Here is a 15447-nt window from a genome sequence, read left to right on the forward strand (position 1 = left end):
CCAACTCCTTCCCTAGAGTCCACGGGGACTGGAGTTGGAATAGTAAATAAAACTATTTACTATCCAGCGCCCCCCAACGCAAGTCGTTGTAACGACTTGCGTTGTAAAAGTAGCGTTGTAACGGTACGCGTTGTCAAAGTACGCGTCGTAATGTCATACATCCAAATTACCAGGGCAGGGGGGTGAATGGTTCATTTTCTGGCCCACTCATAATGTGGCCTTAGGGTCTCACTAAAAGAGACACAGATTTCAGGGCTGGTGTAGTGCACCCAGTATTACTGATATTGAGGGCGTTCACAAGTTGAACATGTGTGGGACCATATGGGACAGGAAGTGACGTAAGGAAAACATTGCTACTTACCAAATTCCCCAGCTAAATTTGTCATCTCATTCTTTTATTTGGGTCAAAGTCTCTCAGGTATGACCTAGAGGATTTACCACCTGTACAAAATGTGGTAATTCCGCACAACTTGTGATTTCTAATGCGATCAGACAGTTACCGGAATTACCAGCCCCATCAGGATTAATGAACCACTTGTAATCAGGCCCTATTTGTTCAGCCATGGAAAGCAGGAATTCTGGCTTCCGGTTTCACTTCCAGTATGGACACTGCTTTTAACTCATTCATGTGTCAGCATTCATATGTATCTGGAAATCAGATGTGCTCTTCACATGGACCCATGGCCAACATTCTAGCTCATGCATGTGTTTGGAGTGCCTAGTGCATTACCTTGCCTTGCTGGTCCGTCTTGATCTCCCACCCCCTGGGAAGCTCCAACCGGGTGTCAGCGAACATGTTGATGAAGTTCACCAGGTCCCGGTTATGCTGATAACGTTCAAAGTTTCGGGCATCCCTGCGAATCTTCAGAATCATATGCTTGAGGCAGCTGCTATTGGTGAACACTCGATAGGCACTCTGAGCAGGAGTAAAGAAAGAGGGGATTATGGTTTAAAATAAATAAGAGAAAGGATATCTTGCTTTTATACAGTACATTATAACAGTTTTTGTTAAAAAAGTACAACAATGCATTAAGAGTGTGGCTACACTATTAAATTGAGATCAGGATAGGAATAGGGCGGTTGTACGGCTTTACAACGCGTGCTTTTACACCGTGTGCCGTTACAACGCGTTTTTTTCAACGCAAGTTTGTTACCACGACTTGCGTTGGAGGGGTGCGGACTTAGGAATTTTTTTATTTACTATTCTAACACCAGCCTACGTACAGTAGGGAAGGTGTTGGATAGTAAATTAAAAAATTCCTTGTCCTGCAGCGCCCTCCAGCGCAAGTCGTGGTAACGACTTACGTTGAAAAAAACGCGTTGTAACGGCACATGGTGTAACAGCCGCGTCACAAAGGCTGTTCCCCAACAGGGCTGCTGCTCTAAATCGTAAATGTGTTGGACTGATCATTTACTAATAATCTTCATTCCTGTGAGTCCAAGTCCAAGTTTCCGCACCACATTAATTATTCCATGAGTGGGTGGCCTCACCCTACAGACAGGCAAATCATACAGCCCTTAGAGAAATCATTCTTCACTTTAGAACATAAATACTCTAGAACTCAAACAAAGCTAGGGCACTCTCTTTTGACTGCACATTACAAGTGTCCCCAAGCGCAGCACTCAAAAGCTGCAGACTACCCAGAATGCAGCAGCAAGAGTACTCTTAGGTATCTCCAAATTCGACTCCGTTTCCACAGCTCTGCTTCATCTTTATTGGTTGCCGGTAGCCAAGCGGATCCAGTTTAAATCACTCTGTATTGCCTTTAAATCACTCAACAACCTGGGGCCCTCGCAGCTGGCAAATATTATTAAGCCATACATCCCAGCTAGATCACTTAGCAGCAGGGCCAGGTGGGCGGGGGGAGGGGGGCAAGAGATTCACTGCTACCACAACCAAACTGTGGAACTCTTTGCAAACCTCGCTTTAAAAAAAAAGAGACTAGGCTGCTAAAATTTGGAAAGGGCCTAAAAATCTGTTTTTTTTAAGACTTAATTTGTATGCACTGTCCGGTCGGATCTGCTCATGTTAAGGGCAGCGCCTAGACACCCCAGGGTATTTGTTGCGCTTTATAAATTCATCATCATCATCATCATAACCTCTGTTCTGACCCACACATCATCTCTAATGCCAAGCAACATATCTATGTTTGGTGTTGGGAAAAGAAGGACTGGGACAAGGAAGAATTGATCTTGGATTAATGAATACTAGCTGTACGTACTCGGACATTACCTGCTCTTCCCTTGTCTTTCTCATAGTTATTACTTTATGAGACTGTACCATACACTCTGGCCCTGAATTTTACATCAAAACAATTACCAGACTCAGGATTGTTGCAACATCCATACACATTACTCTGGAGTAGCTTTGGATGATAAAAATGTATAAGTGTGTAAACCACTTAAAACAAAATCATCTGGCCTGGCTCTCCCTAGAGCGCAACCTGCTAGGAGGGATGGAACCAGTAGCAGTACTCACAGCGTCGAAACACCCTGCAATCAAGCAAAACGCAATACTAAGGAACACAAGAATGGCCCTACTTAAAGTCGATAAAATACTAGACACAAGCGTCAGACAAACTCACCTAGAGTCCCTATGGCACAACCCTAGGCTAAAATACAAGAACAACACACTGAACATGCACACATGGTACCGTCATGGCATAACAACGGTGAGCCAACTACAGAGCAAAGGGAATCAAATAGCCTTTGACACACTCAAAGAACGATACAAGTTTGATAGCACAGAGCTCTATAACTTCCTCAAGATAAGGGTGGCAATCGCCAAGGCAGGCTTAAACAATCTCACCCCATCAATAATACAATATGCCACCGGCCTGAACATCATAGGACACCAAGTAGCGCACATATACAGAGCCCTGAGGCCCAAAGCGTCTAAACTAAATAATAAAGCTATAGCCGACTGGGAGGCAGTGGCAGGGAAAGTGCTCAGTGAGGAGGAAAGAGCAGACCTCTGGTCTTCATCATCAAGAAGGAAGGTGACAACGACTCTAGACCAGACAAAATTCTGGCTGTTACACAAAGCCTTCTGGACCCCGGCACGCCTGGCCTCCATGGGAATCAGAGAAAATGATTCCTGCTGGAACTGCAACAAGCAGAAAGGGGACCTGGCACACCTACTCTTCCACTGCACTAAAACCAGGAAATTCTGGGACGCAATAAACACTTTCATCAACGACCTAACAGGCGCCACACTAACACTGGACTTTCACTACCTAGTACTGGGGTACACAGACCCATCAATAACATCTGGGAATGACAGGGACCTGATTGACCTCCTGCTCACAGCGGCGGTCAAGATGGTGTTGACCAACTGGAAAGACACAGCAAAGGCAACTTTTAAAGCCTGGTTCAACTGGGTCACGTTCCTACGGGCAGCCGACACCATAACAACGAACAGCCTACCGAACTCCGGGAAAAAAAGCGAGATGTGGATGTCGCTAGACAACTACCTGTCCTCCCATAAGCCTCCCTGAACGCCCAGACTAGGCAACACTCACAATCCACATGCATCACCTACTCAGCGACACAATTGCTCTCTACACTCTCTATATCTCTACACCTCTCTTTCTCCTTTCTCTTCGCGCCACCAGGGGGGTAGGAAGACAATCAAACAGCGCGCAAGGGATGCGGGGGAAGCCTAAAGGAAAACGAGAAGAGGATGAAGCCAGCGTGAGAACATGGACTATGGACTTACAGGCACAGGCCAATAGAGACAGTGTTCGCACGACTTCCCCCCCCCCCCGGGGCGTTTCTTTTTCCATCCTTATTTTTCCCATTCCCCATGTGTTTTACTCTGTACCTTGTATATATGTCTTTTTTCAATAAAAATTACTGAACTAAAAAAAAAGGAAAAAACAAAACAAAAAAAACCCACAAAATCATCTGAATGTGCAGCTTTCATGAACAACGTACATCACTCCACAAATATAATGGGGAAGTCCAAGTGGCTGCTTTGCATATGTGACTGAAAGAGTCACACTGCACACTGGGATTATGTAATGAAAGTAGCCATGTCTCTCAAGGAAAGGCCTTTCACCTTTGTTTGAAAGACCAGCCAGGCTGCCTCATATGCTTACAGCATTTCTCCTTTTCGTGGAGGACCATAAGCAGCAAATCTTGGGTCTATTGTCTTAAAACTGGCAGTACAGTCCAGGTAAATAAAGATAGCTTTTGGCACATCAAGAGAATGAAGGCCACCATTTTAGGGGTCCTGGATTAGGGAAAAGTGTGTGTGAACAATATCCTGCTTCAAATGAAACTTCTGTGAAACTTTCAGACAAAACAGAAGACCGTAACATTTAACCACAAAGTCTGGTAATGGTCATACTGGACCAAGATCAAGTGGCAGCCGACACAATAAAATACAGGGGGGGAGGGTGCACAGAAGGGGGCCAGCAGGATGCGCGTGGGGGAGCACATGGCGCGGGGGATGGACACGGGGTTAGTGATATAAATAAAGACACTTATCTAGTGATACAGTCTGACTCGCGCTCCTCTGCTGCAGTTCCTGGAGTCCCTGCGAAAGCATCAGACTCCCATCCAATCCCTGCGCATGGCCTGAGCGGGCTGAGATGGCGCTTCACTCAGCTCAAGGAGTCTGTGGGGTTTCTCCAGCCAGGCTGCTCAATGCAGCCAGACTTGAGATACCTAAGTGGGCATGTGTGACGGACGGCCAAATACACATGAGCACTGAAAAGTGCACATAGTACTCCTCCCCCTCCCATGCCCCAGCCGCCCCTTCCCGCACAAACTGGCTCAGATCCAGCAAATGAAAAATAAAACGATACTAAGATATCATTTTATTTTTCACTTGCTGGCTTTGAGCCAGTGGGGTGACGCTCCTCCGCGGTTGTATGAAGTTACCCTGCATGCTTTTACCCCGCAGTTTTTACTCCGCAAAATCTTTTACAGTGCAGAGCTATACAACGTGCTCCATTACAACGCAATCCCCATTACAACGCAATTACTATTCTAACTCAGGGGGGCGTTACTTTGGAGAATGCATTGTAACAGTTTCTGTTGTGAAGCCCTGCGATGTAAAAGTTTTTACGGAGTAAAACATGCAGGGTAAAGATATGCAGAGTAAAAAATGCAGGGTAAAGGATGTTTCCCCTCCTCCGCTATTGCGAGGAACCACCTTTGCCAAGATCCCCAGTTCCCTCCTGTTAAGGTAATGGGAGGCAGGAAACGGTGCCTCTTGCAAACTTTGAAGGACAAGATACAGGCATAAGGAAGAAACCGTAGAAGTGAGCACTGGACTCCGGATTTCAAAGCTTCACAACTGTGCAAGGCCACAAAAAAGAGATCAGACATCCCAACCTGAGTCTATGGAAACACAAACTGCAGCTCATTGCTGTCATACAGTAAGACTAAAAAGTATCTTTAGAAATCTGCTGCAGGGAGATTTCAGTTTAAGGAATATGTCACAAGCAAGAGGATGCAAAACCTGCACTGTGTCCCACATTGAGAAATAACTTCGGTGTTGAATATATACCCTGTAACACATCTCTGTATGCCTAAATACATAAGACCCAGTCACTGGAATACTGTTTAACGAATATATGATGTTACATCATGGTGTTTACACCGCGATACCTTTACCATACAGGCATTACAACTCAAGTTGTTCCAACGACTTGTGTTGGAGGGCACTGGACTTAGGAATAGTATGATTTACTATTCCAACTCCAGTCTACGTACAGTAGTGAAGGTGTCCGATGTTTCCCTGTTTAACTGCGTATGTCACCACTTAGTGAGCATGCTTCAAGGTGCAGACTTTGCAGAGGTGGGATGTGGTAGAAAGAGCTGAAATAGAAATGGGCACCAAAGGTTACAAGAATAGAGAGTCCACTACCAAGTGAATCATAATCAGAAACTATGGCCTGCAGGGCTTTTAAGATGCTAGGAGGATTGCCTTCCCCTCCTCATGCTGGACCTAGCTTTGAATTATTTAATTTGAAATATTGAGAGGAGAACATACAGATGTCTCAGGGCATTTACTATGAGGCGAAGTTGGCCGACCTCCAACATTACCTCCACATAACGAGACTCCTAAAGCCGCCACCAATTATCCACCAAACTCATCCTTATTACGTGCTTTTGAGAAGTTATTTACACTGGCTGCCTTGGTTGATTGGAAAACTGATTGCAGCACAGATGCTGAAGGCAGAAGCAAGGCAGATCAACGTTCAATGGTAACTATCTCTTGACTATCCTGACTAAATTGCAGTGTTCTTGTTTCCTTTGTGTACTGGATCCTCATAACCTTCATAATCCTGTATTTCAGAATAGATTATTGTTGGTTGAACATTTTCAGAGACAAATGCATTTAACGGTCTCAGTAGGTTAATTGAAATCAAAAATATCTAATAATGGAACCTCTGAGTCTGCTATTTCAGAAACCAATAGTAATGGTTGAAAAATAATGTAAATGTTGTCTTTCCATAGGCAGGGCCCTTTGATCTGATGAAGGATGAAGCTTCAAAGTTAAAGGAACTAGGAGCTACTCTGTGGACCAATAAGTAAAAATTCATGGAGGTAGGTCAAGTTTCAGTTAGGATTTTAGCATCGCTCTACTCTGAGGTCTATATTGATTATTCAAAACAGCTTCCACCAACCAACTCTCATCTCATAGCCAGTGTGCGGAAGGCATATTCTCCTCACCAATATGCTTTTAGATGCTTTGGGTTGTAAAAAGGGTCAGGCTACCAACCAGAATAAAAGACCCTTAAGTATTGCCCGGCGGTGTCGCCTCTTAAACCCACAAGATATTAATCAATGAAGAGGCAGGCGCTGGAGACTGGAAGGCAGGAAACAAGGGTTTTATTCTCTCCGGAGGAGAACACATCAGTTCGGACAGCAAGTATCGTCACGAGGTGCTCTAACCGCATCTCTGAGGCCTGGCCTCTTATACACATGTTTATGATCTTTATTGCAGTTTACACATGCTTGTAATGCTTTGAAGTACGAAAGGACATCCTCGGAATCTCCCCTTTAGGCCCGTTCCCACACACATTTACAGTTGAAGTCCCCACCCCGGTCACAATAGGTGATGATTGTCGCGCAGCTGGACATTCCGCCGATTCACGGAATGTGTGGGGTTGATCGGATATCATAGGGTGGGGGCTTTGATCCTTTAACGGGAGAAGCTTCCTACTGTACGGGGGGGGGCAATAAATAGTACACACACAGGAAAAGGGGGTTTGTAGCAAAGGGTCTGGGACCATGAAAGGAACGAAGGGAGGTGTCGCGCTGGGAACAGGATGGGGTTCTGAGGCAGAGCTGCGCTGAAGAGGGGTTTACGACTCAAGGCATGTGAGAGCGGGGGGGGGGTGTTGTCAGCGCGCGAGGGGGGGTGCCTGCGATGTTGAGGGAGAGAGAGAGACGCGCTGGCTATCAACGAGGGGCAGGGAGGCCATGGTGCTCAAAATGGCTGCCGCTTACGTGCACGAAAGGGTTCAAGAAGAGCAAGATGGCGCCGATAATGTTGACGTTTGCAGCCTAACTTTTAACAGTCCTCCCTTTTCAACATATCTAGCCAACTTGCCTACTCAATGTCAATCTTCATCAAATTCCTAACCTCGGCATCATATAATGCTCCCATGCGTTCGTTTCCAAAATCCACAGTCTTAGGGCAAATACAATTTGTACATAATGAACACAGAGGTGGCAGACATTGAATTCCTAAGCATAGACCGCATATTACAACCACAGGAATCAGGATAATGGTGAACAGTCTCCAGCCCCAGTTCTTAACGGTGTTCCAGAACCAACCACCAAGCGACCATTCTTCCTGTTCCTGGTGGACTTCTGAAGAGAGTCTGTGAAGATGTTCGATGGCTTTGTACACTGAGGGTGAGTTGTCCGGTATGTATGTACAGCAGCTGGACCCAATAATGCGGCATGCTCCACCACGGTCCGCAAGAACCACATCTAGGACAAGGCGGTTTCGGAGGGCCACCAAGCGGACCGCTTGAAGTTCGGCGGTGTTGTTAGCAAAGATACCAGCTGTGATGTTCATTGTTGTCTCAACTGCCTGAGTCAGATGTCGGATGGCACGGCTGTTTGCCATCGGGCCCCAGAGGGGAACAAGTCCCTTCATAGCATCGAGGAACTGTGCTCCTGTTGAGTCGGCTTGCTCAATGTCCTTGGCTCGTTTTTGTCTATGATGATTCGCTGGGGCCACATAAGTTGGAGGAAGGATGAAAGAGATGAAACAAGTGCCCCCCCAGCCTTTGGGGAGCCAGGTGTAGGCCTTTGTGCCGCAGACGAAATACATGTTTGGGGACGACACAAAGGAAGGTGGATCCGTGGAGTCCAAAGTTCTGGTAAAACGGCAAGCACTGCGGCCCACCAGCTGTGTCCCATGTCCTTCTATGCACATGTGGCCTGTGACGTTGATGACTGACCGGGCCACCGTCAGAGTGGCAGCCGTTCGTTTCCGCAGGTAGGAGAAGGTGGGTCTGGTTGGATTGTTGAACACCTGCATTTCAATTCGTTCTTTTGCAGGGATGTCCATGTGGATTGAGTCGTTGGAGGTCTGCGGGCAGAAGTGTGCCTTTGTTTTGTTTCGCCAGACCCCGTGGAAGAAATGCGTTACGGTTTTGCTGGAGGTGGCATTGTCCTTATAGCTTTCTTGCAGGAGGATCAGCCAAGCAAGGCAGGAGCCATGAACTGAGAAGGGTGAAGGGATGAATGGTATCGAGTGTCCAGTGGCGTGGGGTAGCAACCCACAGATCCAACAGTTGGTGGCATTGGTGGCGAGATTGTGCTGGTGAAGGAGCTGCACGAAAGAGTTATTCCAAAACTCCTTTCGTCTCTCTCTGAGTTGAGGAGAGAGCGAAATCAGATAATGTTCCTTCATGGTGGTAGGCTGAGCAGTGGTCTGGAATGTTTCGTGAGCAGGTGCATTTTCTTCCACAATCCAGAGTGTGGTCATGAGGAGAAAGCAGAAAAGGATTGCGATGAAGAGTGTAATTGTCTTTGAGCTGTGGAGTCTGTCTGTACTTGGGTTTCTGTAGTGGGTATTTCCTGTTGCTTCCATCATCTTCTTGTCTGGCGCTTCCATCATCTTCATTTTCAAGGTGCTCGTTAGTGGGCAGAACCACAGACTTAGTTTAGCTTCTCTCCAGGTAACCCTTAGTTGCTTTGGGTCACCGTTCTGAGATTCAACTTAGTTCGTGGTCTACTTAGCCGAAACTCCCTCCTTTCGACGCAGGAAATACCCTTCTCTGGATGGCACAGTGGGATCAGAGAATTTTGAAAGTTCAAGTGCTTCGGTATCAGGATAGCAGGTTAGCGACGGTCGGTCTTTGTTCAGGAGCTCTTCTTGGTTGTCGATGTTTTCCGTCGTGGCCAGGGTCGAGGAGACCTTCTTACAGTGGTGTGCGTGCAGCCAGTGCCGTTTCCCCTCCACACGAAGAGCCGTCCGGGTGGTGATTAACACTTGCCAGGGGCCCGTCCACCGGGGTTCCAAACTCTTCGACCGCTGAAAGTTCCGGATCAGCACAAAATCTCCAGGTTGGATGGCGTGACCCGGACCCCTGGAAGCATCGGGGATGGCCTGTTGCACCTGCTGATGAATGACAGACAGAGTTTCAGTCAATTTATACAGATAATCAGACATTAGGACGTCCGGGACGTCATGAATGGAAGTTGGTTTCGGTGCAGACCAGACACTCATGGGTCGACCGAAAACAACTTCATAAGGTGTTAAGTGATGTCTGGTGGGGGTGGAACGCATCGATAGCAATGCCAATGGGAGGGCGTCTGGCCATTTCAGACCCGTGGTAGCCACTATCTTGGCCAGTTTAAGCTTTAGTGTGGCATTGTGTCGCTCAACAAGTCCAGCAGACTGGGGGTGGAAGACTGCGTGAAATTTCTGCTTGATGCCCAACCCCTTTAAGATGAACTGGATGACTTCGGCTATGAAGTGGGGGCCATTATCGCTCCATAAAATACGACAAAGGCCGTAGCGGGGGAAAAACTCCTTTAACAGTACTTTTGCAGTGGCCATAGCAGTGTTGTCACGGGTTGGGTATGCTTCCACCCATTTGCTAAATGCGCACACCACGACAAGTACATATTTCAGGCCTTGGCACCTGTCTAGCTGGATGTAGTCCATCTGCAGGACTTCAAATGGGTGATTTGGGACCCCAAATCCTCCCCGGGGTACTACAGTTCCTTTCCCGGGGTTGTGTTGCAGGCATATCAAGCATTGTTGGACCAGACGTTTGGCGGAATCTGTGATTTTATCATTGTGCCAAACTCTGGAGACAAGTTCAATCATGGGGGCTGATCCTATGTGGGCAGGGGAGTGCGCCATAGCCAGTATGGGAATCAGGTACGAGTCAGGTAGCAACCATTTGTTTGTGTCTCTTGTCCGCCAGCAGCCTTCGTCATCTTTTAATCCCACCCGTGTCCATTCAGTCAGCTCGTGTTGTGTGCTAGCCGTTTGAATGTCTCTAATAGTGTCCCTAGCGTCAGTCCATTTTTCTGCTTGTGACCTGGTCACGTACATATGTGTTGTCGTCCTATTTTCAGCTGTCGTTCGGGCCGTGATGTCGGCTAGCGCATTTCCCTGCCCAATGATGTCTGTCACCTTTTTGTGTGCCTGGCATTTGACGACTGCAAGCTTTTTGGGGAGAAGGACAGCTTCGATCAAGGCGGAGACTAGATCCCCGTGCAAAATGGGGGTGCCGTGTGAGGTCAAGAATCCCCTTTCCCTCCAAAGGAGCCCAAAATGGTGAACCACCCCGAAGGCATACTGGCTGTCGGTGTAAATGTTCGCTGTGGTTCCGGCTGCCAGAATGCAGGCCCGTGTCAGGGCGATCAGTTCTGCTGCCTGGGCAGATCGTTGCGCGATGCGGGCTGTCTCGACTACAGTTCGAGCCGTGGTGACTGCATAGGCAGCGGAGGTGGTGCCATCGGGGAGTTTGATGCAGGAACCGTCCACCCACAGCTCCCCGTCAGGGTCAGGGAAAGCCGTGTCTCTGAGGTCAACCCTACTTCTAGTCTGTTCGTCCGTAAGAGTCACGCAGTCATGTACAGGGTGCACATTGGGATCGTTCTCTGGCAAGGGTAACAGAGTTGCCGGGTTCAGTGTGGTGCATCTTTTCAGGGCGATATGGGGTGCAAGCAAAGTCAGTTCGTATCCAGTCAGTCGTGCACTCGTCAGGTGTTGCGTCTTGGTTTGGTTCAGGAGGGTGTCAACTGCATGGGGTACCAGTACCGTGAGGGGATTCGAGAGTACGATCCCCTCACTCTGTCGGATAGAGATTGCAGCAGCAGCTACAGCTCGAAGGCAGGCAGGCAAGGCTCTGGCTACAGGGTCAAGAGTGGCAGAGAAGTAAGCGCACGGTCGTTGCTTTGGGCCGATGGCCTGGGTCAGGACAGATAAAGCGCACCCCTCCCTTTCGTGAGTGTAAAGGGAGAAGGGCTTTTTGTAATCAGGGGTACCTAGGACAGGGGCCGAACAAAGGGCATCTCGTAGTTCCGTGAAGGAGGTTTGACACTCAGGGGTCCAAGGGAGTGGGAAGGGGACGTCTTTACCTAGCAGAGAAAGCAGCGGTTTCACAACGAGGCTAAAGTTTGGTAACCACTGTCGGCAGAAGGAGGTGAGGCCTAGTAGGGAGCAAACCTGTTTCTGGGTCTTAGGGACAGGAGTTTCGAGAATGGTTTGGATTCGATCAGGAGTGAGTTTCCTTCCTTCTTTGGACAAAAGGTGGCCTAGGTAAGTGACCTGGGGTTGGCAGAATTGCAACTTCTTCTTGGAGACCTTGTGGCCATTTTCCGCAAGGAAATGCAGGAGTTGAATGGTGGCTGTAACTGCTAATGGAGTGGTGTCGGCTGCCAAAAGGATGTCATCGACATATTGCACTAACACCACTCCATCGGGTAACTGGACTTGATCCAGTTGTCTCTTGAGGGCCTGGCTGTAGATGCTAGGGCTTTCTGTGTAGCCCTGGGGTGCTCGGCAGAACCTATATGAGCGGGCTTTTAGGGTGAAGCCAAAGAGATATCGGCTGTCTGGGTGGATGGGGATGGAAAAGAATGCGTTTTTGAGGTCAATGACAGTGAAGGTGGTGGCGGTAGAAGGAATCAAAGTCAGGATGGTGGTGATGTCTGAGACCACAGGGTACTGGGGTACCACCACTTTGTTGATCTCTCGAAGGTCAATGATAAAACGGTATGCTTTCTCATCTCCCTCTCCCTGTTTCTTGATGATGGGCAAGATAGGGCTGTTGCAAACGTTGCTAACCACTTCCTCTACCACTCCTGCGTCTATCAGTGACTGAATAATCTTTACCAATGCCTTCTCGCCCTCGGGCGATATCCGATATTGTGGAAGTTTTGGGAGTGTTGCGTCTGGTCGGACAGTAATGTGCACTGGGTCAATCAACATGCGCCCTACGTCCGAATCCGCCTTGGCCCACAGATACGGAGGCAGAGTGTCAAGCAGGGATGTGTCAACGTCGGTGATGGAAAACATGCGTCGGGGAGGGCAATGTCTAAGCAGAACGGGGTTGTCGTAAAGGAAAACTCGAACTCCGTCTTGAGAACATCTGATCGTCGCTCGGAAGTGTTTCAATAAGTCAAGTCCCATAATGGCGTCAGGGCTATTGGAGGAAAGTAAAAACGTGGTGTCAGTGGTGTTGTTTTCTACGTCAAAGAGGATCGGGCGGACAAAGGGTTAGTGGAGGGCGTTCCATCGAAACCTGTCGATGTTATAAGTGAGCCAGACAAGGGTGCCCTTGGAATCAGTCGTTTAGATAACGCACTACGTGTTGCGCCAGTGTCTACCAGAAATGGAGACTTGGTACCCAGGACCTTAGCAGTGACGTAAGGGCCTTGCTGGTCAACATAGAGCTCGACTGGATCCCTCCCTTGCCCTTGGCAGTCCTATGCAAAGTTGTGGGCGTCATCATAGTCAGATTGCTGGTATTGGTTCTGTCTGGGTCGATCAAATGTATTTGGTCTGCCTGGTCTGTCGTTGGTCGTGTCATTTGGGGGCCCTCGCTGTTGTCCCTTATTTCTCGGTCCACTTGCTATGTCCTTGGGGTCTTTGTTTCTGATTATTTCCAGAAGAACTGGGCACTGGGATTTCCAATGGCCAGTTCCTTTGCAGAAAGCACACTGGTCCTCTCTAAGGTCTGTACGTCCACTGTGGGGAGTCAAAGTGCGGTCCTGGGGAAATGCAGCCTTAGGGGCGTTCGTCTGATAGTTTCCCCGGTATTGGTCTCGTCCTATAGTCACCCCTTGCAGTTGGGCCATCATCACCCTCTCTTTCAAGTCCTTCTTCTTTTTCTCTGTTGCCCTATCGTTTTCATTTTTCTGATGTTCATAATATTGGGCCATCTGGAGGATAGCCGTAGGTTTGGAGGCTGCCCAACTACTCTCGCTAGCCTGCAGTTTCTGGGAGACCTCCGATGACAGACCCTTAACATAATTCTGGACAAACAGATGGTGTCCGGTTGCAGTGGCCATGTCCTGGCCGCTGTAATCGGAGAACACCGTTTCAAACCGGGAGAAGTATTCCGATACATCCTCCTGGGGTTTCTGGCGACAGGCCGTTACTATCGACCAGTCCACTTTCTTTTCTGGGATCAGGGTTTTTAATTTCTGTACGATTTTATCTGGAAGGTCTAGAATGGATTTCAAAGGCTTTTGTCCAGGTCCTCGTTGTTTATCGATGTTATCGAGTTGTGACCAGGTATGTCCAAACAGCTCAAGGTGGTCGACTTTCCGGATTTGCTTCCACACATCAGCTGGTAGACATAACCCGAAAAACAAGTCGATGTCAGCCAGGGTCATAATCGTTGAACCTAGGGCTGTACCCAATTCAGTGTAGAAGGCAGTGAGGTTTTTACGTAGGTCAGGCAGAGATTTTCGGAATGTCAGAATCTCTTGCCGGTCCCATGGCTGGTAGACCCAGTTGTACACTACCCTTCCTTTTGCATCTGGGTGGTTTGCATCATCGTTAGTCCCTGCACCTCGTGGAGGAACCCAGTAAGGGGCAGCCTCTCGTATCGGCATCATGGTGTTAGATTGCTCAGTTTGTGGTTCGGTCGCTACGGATGTCATGGGTTTAGTTCCCGATTCTCGTTCAGTGAGGTGGCGGAAAACCTCAAGCGTACGCGTAAGGAGGTCCGTCACATCACACTCGCCCTCATCCCCGATATCGACCTTCCGGTACAGAGTCGTTAGGCTCTCGGGACCTTTGTCTCGATATCGGTCCTCGTATGCGTTCAAGACATGGTAACACAGTCGTACGGTAAAATGTCGTCTGTGACTCCCGGTATACGAGTTAAACATATCCGTGATGTACTCTTCATCTTCCTTCCTTTCTACCAGTGTCCTTGCTATCTTGTCGATCCCTGTTCGCTCATCTTTGCTTAGTCTGTTTGTTCTTGCAGAACCAGCCCTTCGGGTCTCAGGGTCGCCTAACGTTGTCGTTTGTGTAGTATTTAATACAAGGGGTTCGGCCGGCACAGAGGCCATGGGGGCCGAAGCTGTGGTGCTACCTTCGTTTGTACCTGGGGGTGGTGGGTGCTGTGCTAAGGGTTGGGAAGGGGCATATGGAGGGGGCATGTAAATGGTCGGAGGACCTAACAGCAGATCATCGTTGGCTCGTTGTCTCGAGGGTAAATCGGGGTAGAGCATGGAGGACGTTCTAACCGGACACTGACTTGATGTTTCCATTTCTAGTTTCTGTTTGGCTTTCTCTCTTTCCTTAGTCTCTCCTTCTAGTTTCTGAGCAGCTAGGTGGGCTGCTTTTCGCAGCTCTTTTCCCAACCTACTCTCAGTTTTCAATTTCTTTGCGCCACATGCCGAAACTATCAAGCATAGTGGGCGTTGTCTTGTTTTTACCAAGGGCTGCTTCTAGCGCGTTTATATTGTCATCATCAAAGGATCCTATCAGTGGCCACTGACTTTCTCGATCCTTTTTCGTATATTTATGCCACAGTTTGTTATAGGCTATAGCGATCAATCCATGCTTCATGAACATGTCCCTATTAGGGGTGCCTTCCAGTGGAGCCGGATGGTTCATCTCTAATAAGCGGTCCGGGCTAAACAGGCTACCAATCAGTGGGGAGAAGACAGACATGACGGAGCACAACGGGGACAAAAGTCAGCACTGCCTATCTTATCACTGCGTGCAAAGACTAGACAGAATATTCCTATTCTACGTTGTTTGCAGGCAGTGAATACCTCATGAACCAATATCAAATAGTCAACGTTCGGTCAAAAAAACAATTCAGTGGGGAGAATAAGTAGGCCCGCAAAGGTCTGCGTTACCTACCCTTTCACTATCTGTAAAAAGGGGGGAGGGGGGCTCTTTCCTGTTTGCAGACAGAGAATCTCCAGAAAACAGTCTGCGAACAATAGTTCAGTTTCAAATAATTAATCAGTGGGGGAGAAAGA

At 48.2% G+C, this 15447-nt stretch overlaps 1 protein-coding gene across 1 annotated transcript in view; it reads right to left on the reverse strand.

Moving 5' to 3' along the window:
• HECW1 (HECT, C2 and WW domain containing E3 ubiquitin protein ligase 1) overlaps positions 1–15447 on the reverse strand; it is a 624284-nt gene that overhangs the window by 150168 nt on the left and 458669 nt on the right. Inside the window, exon 13 of the mRNA XM_078688193.1 lies at positions 731–916. Within this exon, the coding sequence (XP_078544319.1) occupies positions 731–916 (186 nt within the window). The remainder of the gene's footprint in view (positions 1–730; positions 917–15447) is intronic.

The sequence above is a fragment of the Lissotriton helveticus genome, chromosome 4_1, assembly GCF_964261635.1.
Source record: "Lissotriton helveticus chromosome 4_1, aLisHel1.1, whole genome shotgun sequence".
Lineage (NCBI taxonomy): Eukaryota > Metazoa > Chordata > Amphibia > Caudata > Salamandridae > Lissotriton > Lissotriton helveticus.